The sequence below is a fragment of the Cynara cardunculus genome, assembly GCF_001531365.2.
Source record: "Cynara cardunculus var. scolymus isolate 2C chromosome LG 11, CcrdV1, whole genome shotgun sequence".
NCBI lineage: Eukaryota > Viridiplantae > Streptophyta > Magnoliopsida > Asterales > Asteraceae > Cynara > Cynara cardunculus.
Window position 1 is genome coordinate 21,496,514 of NC_037538.1, and position 11,676 is coordinate 21,508,189.

The 11,676-nt window shown below is 35.5% G+C and overlaps 1 protein-coding gene across 4 annotated transcripts; it reads left to right on the forward strand.

Moving 5' to 3' along the window:
• The first annotated feature begins 3,351 nt into the window (after positions 1–3,351).
• LOC112522240 (DDT domain-containing protein DDB_G0282237) lies at positions 3,352–11,676 on the forward strand. Of its 4 annotated transcripts, none has more exons than XM_025131343.1 (11): positions 3,352–3,476; positions 3,853–3,980; positions 4,324–4,496; positions 7,250–7,659; positions 8,048–8,102; positions 8,353–8,687; positions 8,786–9,222; positions 9,310–9,472; positions 10,076–10,237; positions 10,314–10,402; positions 11,236–11,676. In XM_025131343.1, the coding sequence occupies exons 2-11, from the start codon at positions 3,868–3,870 to the stop codon at positions 11,384–11,386; spliced, it is 2,088 nt and encodes a 695-aa protein (XP_024987111.1). In that variant the 5' UTR covers positions 3,352–3,476; positions 3,853–3,867; the 3' UTR covers positions 11,387–11,676. The 4 variants fall into 4 exon arrangements, with proteins under 4 accessions (XP_024987111.1, XP_024987112.1, XP_024987114.1 ...); XM_025131344.1 differs by having other exon boundaries at positions 8,795–9,222; XM_025131345.1 differs by lacking the exons at positions 3,352–3,476; positions 3,853–3,980 and adding an exon at positions 5,176–5,285 and having other exon boundaries at positions 4,417–4,496.

Sequence of the window (11,676 nt, forward strand, 5' to 3'; positions counted from 1 at the left end):
TTGGAGTGAATGTACAAAATCTCATAAGCAACCAATATAAGAAACCCATGTTATACACATATCCTATTTGAACACTTTACCTAAATTTCTATGTACAGCTGCTGCATACAGAACTGTTTTGCTCATCTTAAACTCGAATTCATGACTTGATCATAAAATAAGAAATAAACTAGACTAAATTATCTAACTAAGGAAATTGGTCTCACCTCATTTGGATTTTTCTATGATTTTATACAGTTTTTCAAAGTCTACACACTTTCAATGCATTCTTAAGTCAAAATTCTTATTTTCATACATTTTTCTCAAACCATTTCGATTCCAAATTATTCCAACTTCTGAATTTCAACTTAATATAACATATTTGACATAAACAACCAAAATCCAACCTTTATTTTATCATTCATATTCTCTCCCAAATCATTGACTTGATCAAGTCAAAGTTCATATGATGAACTTGCATAAATCTTGATAATCTATTGAATCTAATGACCATTTCAAGCCATAACTACTAAAATGCACTCATTTTATATACTTAAGATCAAACCCATATGAAACCCTAACTCTATCTCAACATGCAATCCATATAACAAGAATATCAACCAAGAACAAGTGCAAAAATGGATTATACCTTACTTGATGATCAAATCCTTCAAAGATCTTGTAATGCCTCTTTGATTTTAGTTGAATCAAGCCTATATGTGTGAAAATCGCACCTCTAGTATGTGTGTGAGTTTTGGATTCAAATGACATGAAAAAATGGGCCAAAAATCCAATTTATTATGCTAAAACTCGAGTTGGGTCGGGTTGGCCCGGCTAGGTACCCATTTTGACTATCAACACTTAAAATATTCATAACTTTTCGCTTGGACCTCCGTTTTCTATGAGGTTTTCGCCTATACATTCATAAAGAGATAATATATAACATCCAACAAAATTATTCCAAAAAAGATCTCCCGAAAAAATAAGTTTTACGTATCTATTTGACATGAAATTTTTTTTCTTTCCAAATCCTCTAATAAATTCCTAAGAAATATAATTCTAACATTTCAAACCTAAACTCTCACTAAATCATAGATTCTCTTTAACCCAATAATTAAATATATTTAGCAAATAATTTGGGCATATTAGAAATTGGATGTTACAGCTTAACAAGTTTAATAGGACTCAACTTGTATGGTGAACTATACATGACTGTTTGATAGTGGCTTAAAGATATAAAAAATGTCTTATTCGGTAAGCTTCTAGAGATATTTATGCAGAAAACCAAGTTTTTTCGAAACTCACCCCTCCTAATTAAAAAACACGTTCCTTCAATCTATGAAAAAACATCCGAAACAAAAATCTTCCCAAACTATACAAACTTATCACTTTACACAGACAGTTTTATCATGCACAACTTAAAGGAAAACCAACCAAATAGCTCATAATATGCTTCTATGGACCATTACAAACGTCTCACGTATCATTAAGTGTAGCTTTAAGTTAGACCTAACATATTTTGTATGAAACCATATTGCTAGTAGATTCCCTTAATTAACGGGGTTGCAAACTATATGTATTCAAGAAGATGCATACATTTCCTCGAAAGCATTTTATCAAATGTTCATCTGTTTGATTCAACGAATGCCTTTCCAGTACCAATGATACAAAAAAGATATATTCGAACTCAAAGTTTCTTTATTAAGTTGGCATTTTTATTAGGTTTTTAAGGCAAATACAACTCTTAATTTTTAATGTTACCACCTACCTATTTTATTTTTGTTTCATATTTGCATTCAAACTCCCAAACAAAGTTTGTTTTAGCTTATATAGCCACCAAACTTTCACCTTATTTTGTTTTAGCCACAAAAATATCCTTTAATATGTGATTATGATTAGGTTATAGTACTTAGGGGATGTTTGGATCATGGGATTTGAAAGGAATTGGAATGTCCAATCCTTTGACCATATTCCAAATAGAATGTTTGGTTCATGGAATAAGACTATGGAATCCTTTCAATTCTAGTCGATTTCTTCGCGCACAGATTTTACAATTTCATGGCAATATGCTAGGATTTCAATTCCTTTCCTTAATCCAATTCCGTTAAGAATTTCATTCCAATTCCATGCAACCAAACGCAATCACAAGGCACGGTCAAATTCCATCAGATTTCATTCTATTCCCTCAAAGTCAAATTCATTTGATGAATTCAAATTCCATCGAATTCCATTCTACGAACCAAACGCCCCCTTACTTGCCCGCTATCCTAGGCATATCGGCCAATGGTCTTTGTCGTTTTCTTCGGACATTTTCCACAATAACAACGCACTTTTACTCTTTTTGATTTTGTTCTAATCATTAAAGTTGTTACTAATATCATAATATTTGTGAAAAACATTCAACCTTAAAAAACTATTTATAAAAATATTAAACTGTCGACAATTGTAATAAATATTTATTCAACTTTGTTGGAATGTTACCGTTACAAGTTTTTCTTGGTTAAAATTACCTAAAATAATTAATTTTCAAAATTACAATAGTTTTACTAAAAAAAGTTAAAGTGTTTTACCCACATTATAAATGAAGTTAAAGTGTGTTTAGTGCATAGTTCTAAATAACTTGTTATAACCTAGTTATGACGCGTTATGGCGTCAAGGCTTAGGTTTGCCACCACGTTAACCTCTGTGACTCCACTCTAAGACTTGGTTTCCTTATAACGCGTTATGGCACGCTACGACGTGTTATAGCACATTACAACGCGTTATTTTGTAAGGCATGATAGACTTGAATAAAAATAAAAGGGAAACTTAACAACTAAAACCTAAATAGATAAACAGTTACTGTCATTCCTATACACATAGATTTCAGTTGAACACGAGTTCTTTAGAAATTGAAGAAAGTAGTGAGTTGAGATTCAAGATAATTAATCCCGAGTTTGCACCCTTGATATCAGTTTGTATAAGTTTTATATATTTGGTATCAATGATTTTTCTTTCATTTTTGATTTATTACTTTATATGAATTTAATTTGTTCTACTTTATTATTCAAAACACTAACTATATATTTATATATAGTTAGTTAGTATATATTATATATATTGTCGTCTTGGGGCATACCTTGAAAAACGCAGTGGCCTGCCGTAACTCGTACAGTTTGACCTAGTTGTCACGTCACACCTCAAATCATTTAGAACCTCGGTTTATTGCAAATTGTGCTACTCAAACACAAAGTGAGTGATGAATTTTGTTCGAGTGGTATTTATATCAAACTCAAAAGACAAGGGGGTTATTTGAGTTTCTTTGAAAGTTGAGGGACTTGTTTTACAATAAGATCCGTTTAATATTTGGCTCCCGAGAACAAGGGAAGTCTCAAGAGACAGGTGCGGAGAGAGAGCGCCTCTCTTTGCCAACGCCCAACGCGTCAAAAGCCAACGCAAACCCCTCACCGTCTCTTCTCTTTTACTTTTCTCTCAACAATCCAAGCTGATCATCTGAGGTAAATCGCTCGTTTTCTCTTGATTTCTCTTCATCTTCAGTCTTCACTACTTTACCACAAGAATTCTGTGCAAGATTGAATCAAATTGTGGCGGGAATTGCTATTAACATGTTTGCATTATTGTTCTTCAATCAGATTTCTTTTGCAATCTGTTCTATTGGGCTTTTTACATCTTTTTTATGTGATTTTGCGTTGACTTGTATCCTCATTCACCAGTTGAGTCACTATCAAGTCATCTTTTATCATTACTTGTTTGTGAGATTCTTTCATAAAACCCACCGAGGGAAACAGCGTTCTAGGGTTTAGAAACGGTGTGTGGCATTTTGTTTTTTTATTATGGGAATTTGTTTAGTCTTATTGTTATGAGTCTTTGCAGCTGAATTGGTGTGAAATGCCATTACACAAAAGAAAACCGTTCTCTCTTTTGGAAAGGCCTGATGATTTGAAGCCTGAGGAGCTGGTGTTTCAAGTTCGCTTCACCAAAGAGATTTTTCGCGATTATCGGTATCTTCCTAACTTCTTTTTCCTCTTTGAAAAGCTTGTTTTTTCACTGTCTTTCCATTTTCCCTTTTCGATGACCACTTACATTTTAAGAGAGATGCGTTTTCATCTTAATGGTCAAATGAACAATCACATTTCTGTTTTGATCTAAAATATACAATTAAAAAGTCAAATTTTAAAAAAACTGTGGGTTTTAGCCTGTCATCTAAGAAAAAAGTTCCAAAATTGGTGTGCCAAATCAAAAAGCTGGACTCTGGTTCTGGTAATGGAAAGGGTATTAGTTTATGGGATTGAGGGTGTATGCTTGTCCTATCTTTGATTGAAATTATATGTTTGTGCTTACTAGTGAATACTTGAAACGGATAAATCTCTATCGTCAACGAGTTTGGACATGCAAGATCACTGGGAAGAGCAACTTGACTTATGAGGAGGCACTGGTTTCAGAGAAACAGGCCAATGAGAAGGTTCAGCAGTTTCCCAAAGAACTCATGGAGCCTGTGCTGCGTGATGTTCAATTCAGTAATGATGCTTCCTATCTGGTTCTTATACCGTATTGACGTATTCTGTCTTTTATATACTTAACAAGTTATTTTATGATTTTATCCTCAAGTTTTGCTTGCAGTTTCATGCATGCCTGTGTGTTAGATAATCTTTTCTGTTAGTGTATACATTTTCTTGAGTGCCACTACCCTTTGTGATATCCAATAAAAATAGACATTATTCAAGTCATTTGTTGTATGTTATACATACTGTACGTGTCAATAATGCTAATTTCTGTCAAATTTAATCCAGGCGATGTTTCTATTGTTTCTACTGCTTATCATTGTAGTTGTCAGAGGTTATTACTCTTTCATGGAGTTAATGGTCATGGACTCATGAGTAACTTTAGGATGTCCTGAGGCACTTTGTGTGTCCTTGGAATCATATCTATTGTTTTACTTTCAATCTGTGTCATAGTTTTAATTTGGGCAAGCATTGGTTGTATTATCCAGAGTTTGCTGTCAGCTGATAATAAGTTTCAAAATCAGATGTTTATTCATATGCATATAGTGGTACCGATGATGAAGGCATGATTCTGCATGTGAAAGTATAAGATTGTTGTGAGAAGCGTTTCCTATTGCTTAGCATGATACTTTTGACTGCTATTAAGAAACTCGAAGGGAGTTGTTATCACAAACAATTGTGATAATTCTTGTAGACAAGACGACTTGAAGCAAGGGTCTTCATGGATCATCTGTCCTAGCTTCCAGTTATTGGATGTTGATGACTCATTGAGCCACAATTGCCATTACATATATGAGTGTGCAGGTCTTCATTTGAGCTTGAACTGCTTAATATGTTTATTCCTTGAAATTTTTTAGTTATTACTTGAAAATATTTTATGTGGTATGCTGTGGACATGAGACAAATACCGTAGGGATTATACATGTGTATACTTGTGCGTGTGTGACCTCATGTGGGCATGCAAATGCTCATGCATGTTTGTGATATATGTATCTATTTTATATAGCTTTCTATCAACTTTGATGAATTTCTGGTAATAGGAAGTTTGTTATGATCCTGTACCATGTCAATGCTGATAATATTACACATAGAGATATTGGCCTTTGCTTTAGTTATTGTTGTTGTTCGAAATTGGGATGTATCATGGCCAAGAATTGTTGGTATCCAAATGTGGATGGTTGTTAGTAGACAATAATCAGTGATTTGCGCTTCTCTATGTATCATGTTTGGTACACGTTTAATGGTTCGGGATTGAGAACTCAGACATTGACATGTTCCACAATGAGTTACTATTTCCATGTTCAGTAGTTTCTTTAATACAAGCAAATGCACATATGTGGTGGTAAGAGGGGAGAAGAGAGAGAGGTCTGGATGGCTACCACAGAAGCTAGGTTCAAAGCATACGATGATTATTTTAATAAGTGGGAATGAAGAAGGGTAAACCAATGTTTATAGGTTTGCTAAGGTCAGAGAAAGGAGAACTATTCAACTAAGACTTGGAATCATGCGAGACAAGGCTGTTTTTGTGAGACACGTGAGACAAGTTTTTTACACTTGAAACTTCACAGCAAAATGCTGTGAAGATAACCTTAACATTGTTTTTGCTGTGAAGGTTCGGCTTTTTTTTACCTTCAAAGCGTTTTGCTGTGAAGTTTCAAGTGTAAAAAACTTGTCTCACGTGTCTCACGAAAACAACCTTGTCTCACGTGAACCCAAACCATTCAACTAAATATTAATAGAATGCCTAAAATTAGAACATCAAGCATAAAGATGCCTTAAAGAAGTTGAAGATCGTAAGATATAGGGTGTAACAATACTTTGATTTAGGTTTAGTGCTCTCTTGAGGATATAGCTATAGTTTGTTGTACGTCCATATGGAAAGAAAAAGATAACCAACGTATGAGGAGATTTGTTTAGGCTTATAAATTCTAACAAAATATAAACTCAAAAAACTACTGTAGTTATTTATGAGGGTTGGGTTTTTGAGTTCTTAGATTCAGGTCCTAGCAAGTTGTGACTGTCTGACCAACTTATGATGCCTTCTTATCTCTTTACTGACTAGAGATCAGGTGATTTTTTATCTTACATTCATTTTAAAGAGTTTATCGGAGTGAAGCATGAAATTAAAAGGCTCTCCAATTTTTCTCTTGCTTCAATCTCTAATTAGAGTGAAGAGATTATGAACCCCTTTGGCAGGCACTCTTCAGAGTGTCCAGCATTTAAACTGATTCAACAGGATACTACTACCATTTATTAAGAAACAAGCATCCTTCATAATGTTCTGTCATTAGAGGATTAACCTCACCGTGCAGCAGTTCAACTGATTTTGTTCAGGATTATCTGCTAACAAGCTCACTTTTTTTCCCAAATCAACCAAAAGAATTGGGATTAATATGTATCTATGCTTATGCACATGGGTCCTATCTCTTCAGTTTTTCATTCATGATTTTGAGCTGCATGCATGTGTCCTGAGATTAGATATTCACATGCCACTGTTAACTAATTCGAAGGTGAAAATTAGATGGTGATGTACACTTATGTCCGGTGGTATATCTGTGCTTCAGGTTGTAAGTACTTGGTGTGGATATTGGATAGGCATTCCATGAATGAGACCTTGTATATTTTTTCATTAGTAACTTAATGTTGATACTTGATGTTTGGCATCAGGTCCTTACAGTGCAGAAAGAAATGTCTTTTGTTGCTTTATTTTTCTTTGTAGTTGGCACATAGTGCTTCTCGTACATGATCGGTGTATTTTCTGTTTGCAGGCATGCTCACTTTAAGAGATCTTGTCAGTACTGTTGCTGCAAAGTTGCAGGAGCGCTTGTTAGAGGGTACTGAGATATATGGGAGGAAGAATAATCGTATATATCCATGCAAAATAGTAAAAGTAATTGACGAGGAAGTCGAAAAAACACAATACCAGGTAGCATGGCTCGACAAAGATAAGAAAGTAACTGAAAATGCTGTGGTGAGTGGAGAAGATTTGATCAAGAAAAAATTGCCATTTGGTAGAGATGTTTTAAAGTCTTTCATCAGAGATTCCACATGTAGGAGTGTTCCTTGGGTGCTTCACGATAAGTTGGCAGTGAAATATGGGATCTCGACTAATCCTCCTGAAGAGTTGAGAAGCAAAATTTTGTCCAAGAGTGGTAATAGGAAGAGGAAACTTTCTGAGGTAACATCTTGGTCATCACAAATGTTAACGTTTTACTTGTTTTGGTCATCGAACATATTTATTTTGTTGGTTCCATTTATATATCATAGGATGATATGAAGATGAGACCAAGTGGCCTTTGGCCCAATGGTACTAAGAAACAACCTTTAGCTTGTGAGTTTGAGTCTCTTTAGAGACATGGGTGTGTGAATATTAAAAATTGATATAAACAATGGAACCTCTTTCATAATTGAGAATGAAGGAAAATGGTATAAACAAATGGAACCTCTTTAGAGACATGGGTGCATGAGTTTATCTTTGCTTTAGACACATACAAAATGCAGAATGGTATAAACGAATGGGACCTTTTTCTTTGAGGCAATTCATTAGTTCCATGATTTTTTTTCAGGAGGCAAATAAGGGAGAACGGAAGCAAAAGAAACTGTGCGATGATGCACACGAAGGTATGTTGGACACATAATCAAGGGTGGTTACTTTACTAATGTTTCAGCATCAAATCTGCTTACATCAATCCTGTCGTTCTACCTTGTATATATTCTTGTAATTATTTTGCGTTGATGTCATACTGCTTAGATACCTTGCTCCCATTTAAGAGTTTTTTGGCAAGCTTAAACACAAGTGAAAGTGTGATGAACTTGTCCAGGGTACATGTGTTTTTTGACTGATTTCCGCTGATTTATCTCAACATTACAGAAGATGATGTGCCCATTAAATATCCGATCGATGATTTATTGGTGCAACCTGCAGCGGATGATCCTGTTTTTATTCCCCGTCCTCCACCGACCAGGGATTTTAACATCCCAATGGAGTGTGTTGGTGATGTTTTGATGGTTTGGGATTTCTGTTGTTCTTATAGTAAACTGTTGAACTTGTCACCATTCTCGCTAGACGATTTTGAAAATGCCCTCTGCCACAAAGACAGCAATGTAGTTCTCATTGTCGAGTCTCAATCTGCTCTTCTCCGCTTACTTATAAAGGACAATGGGGATTATTTTATAGCTCTACAGAAGAAAAAACGGAAGCCAAAGGTTTAAGTTGTGCTTTTCTTAAAATCCAAATGCTTTTGCTTGTGAAATCAGTTTCATTCTTCTGTACTCGTCTTGTGTGAGTAACTGATTTATATCAGTCAATACAGATTACATTGGTCACCTGGACGGATTACATGTGTGATTTCTTGGAACTGATTGGCAATGCGGAATTATCCATTCACATATCTACCATTAGGCGTGGTCATTATGGCCTTCTGGATATTCATGCTAAAGTGAGCATCTTTCTTGAATTGGTCACTCAAGCCCTTGCAACAGACATTATGAGAGAGAAGCTGGATGAGTATATTGAAGAGCGTCAGGCACTTGCTGCAAAAAGACGAGGTGAAGCACTGGAAGAAGGAAGAAAGAGGAGAGAGAGAAAAGAATTGGCAAAGGCTGGGTTAAATGGGAAGGAACAGAATGATCCTGCCAGAAATGGATCTGTGCATCACGGTCAGAATAGTCCGAATGGAGATGTTGCAAAGAAACAGGGGAACACTTCATCCGCCCGGCAAAGATACAGATCGGAGAACAGGTTTAAGTATTGTTCTTTTTATTTGGTGATCAAATTTTGGTTGGAAGGTCCTCTTTAGTTTGAATGGTTTTTCTTATTTGCCTATAGTGGAAAGAAGCAAGGCAAGACATCTGAGAAGGATGTGAAAACGCCAAAGATAGATGCAGAACCCACAATAGCAAGTATCAAAGCATCAACCGGAAAGGGGTCGAAGAAATTAATGGATGTTGAGAAGAAGGAAACAGAGGATAAAACAAATATAGAACAGAGGGTAAGGCCTCTCTCTCTCTATATATATATATAGATATTATATGTATGAGAGTATTAGTGATAGCAAAAGTGGTACAATAAGGCATTGCCACATTTTAGGCATCAAGTAAAAAACATACTAGGCTGCTTGGAGATGTAGACATGAGATACTAGAAAAATTGGTTATTAATGGTTATCTTAATGAACTTATATATTGAACCCTTCAAATTGAACACAACATTCAGCATATTTCAACTATATAGATGCCAACTAACATGAAAAACTAAATCTGCAAGAGGTTCAAAGACAGGGCAACTTGTACTCCAATACTATGAAAAAGAAGATTGTAGGCTTAAACTTTTCTATGTTTAACTGTTATTAACACACTGATGTAGTTTTGTAAGATTGCTAGAGCAAATGATACTTTAAGGGTATTTAGGAATTTCTACCTTCTCGTATTTCTGTTAAGTTTCCCGGAAGTGTTCCTATTGGATTTTTGTGTTCTTCTGTTCAACCTCTTGGCCAGGTTGTGTTCTTGTGGAAATGTTGTCTTCGTCTAATGCATTTACAAGTTCATATAAATTGGAAGAGTGGTATGATTTTTCTTGTTTGTTTGTATCTGCAGAAAGAATATCTTGAGAGGGAGATCGAAAAGAGATTCATACGGACCAATCCATTAGGTAAAGACAGGGATTATAACAGGTACTGGTTTTTCCGGAAGGACTCCAGAATATTTGTTGAAAGTTCTGATCACAAACAATGGGGATACTATAGAACTAAAAGCGAGGTATTGGCTCTTTATAGATTCACGAGTACAAAGTTGTGGATCTTTGTCATTTTCTTGACTCTTCTCTTTTCTATAGTTTGACTGTTTGATGGGCTCGCTGAACCGCAAGGGTGAGCGAGAAAGGGCTCTGAAAAAGCAACTGGAGAAACGTTATAACAAAATATCGTAAGATTTCTAAACTTGTTCTATGCTGTAACTTAGCTTGCTTTTACCCAACACATCACCTTCTGCTTTATTTGGCCATTAACATTTTCATTTCTATGAATCCTGTTTTCGTTATGTCAGAAAGAAAACAATGATGGAACCATAAAATGGTTGATGAGAAATAGAGAGAAACATATGAAACCTATTTGATGTTTTGCTGCAGAAGCCATTTACCATGATATGTACATGGCAAAATTGGCTTTTGAGCCATATATATAGGTATATATGGTTAAGCTGTATAGAAACCTCCCTCTTAAGGGTGCGTTTGGTACATAGACGGGACTGGACAGGACTGGGCGGATGAGAATGAGGTAGGAGGGTGAAAGAATTGTGGAAGGTTTTAGATTTTTAATTTGACATGGGTGTTTTAATTATTTACCAATCTTGTCTCACCTAAATGGGTGGGACAAAAAAGATGCATCTTTGTCTCGCTCTGTTCCGTGCTGTCTCATAAGAAGTTTTTGTTATGCCCCATTTTATCCGGCGTACCAAATGCACCTTAAGGGTTTTGGTTCTGGAGACTTCTTTTCCATCCAAGTCTTGTTTTGTGTATGGTCTTTCTTTTGCCTTTTCCCAGTACGTTGTTTTCCATGACATGAACCTATGAATTAGAGTAACCTTAGTGATTACTTGCTTCAAGACACGCTTACACATATTGTAACGTATTTTAACACACACACACACATATATCATTTATACTACATATTATCCATTTTCTTGGTGATTGAGGTGATGAATATAGAGTTAAAGATAATTTGTATATGCCTGAAAGAAAAACTGGGAATGTGTTGCAGAGGTGAAATGCAGAAGACATCAAAGGAAGCTCAAAGGATCCAAATGGAAATAGAGGCTGCGGTTCGAAGGTCGAGCCGTGTACGTGCACCACCAAGGGATAATCCAGCTCGTGCATTTCTCAAGTACGTCAACAAGCTCAAAGAGGACTAACTTTTACAACGGAATTTTGTTCATGGGGTCGATTTTTAGTGGGATGGGGATGCTTCTGAAGCTTAATTTCTCATATTTTTGTTCTGGGGGGGGTACAACTCCACCATGAAAGTTTAGGCCTATATTCAGCCTTATAAACTGCAAAAATTAGCCTCATATATATGAAAGACATTTATCGTTAACCCGATAAATCTCACTCGAACGTTAGTAAAGTCTGAGTGAAATTTTTTGTACGTCTATTTGTCAGTTGACATCTGACATTATTTATGATTTATTGAGTAACCTATTAG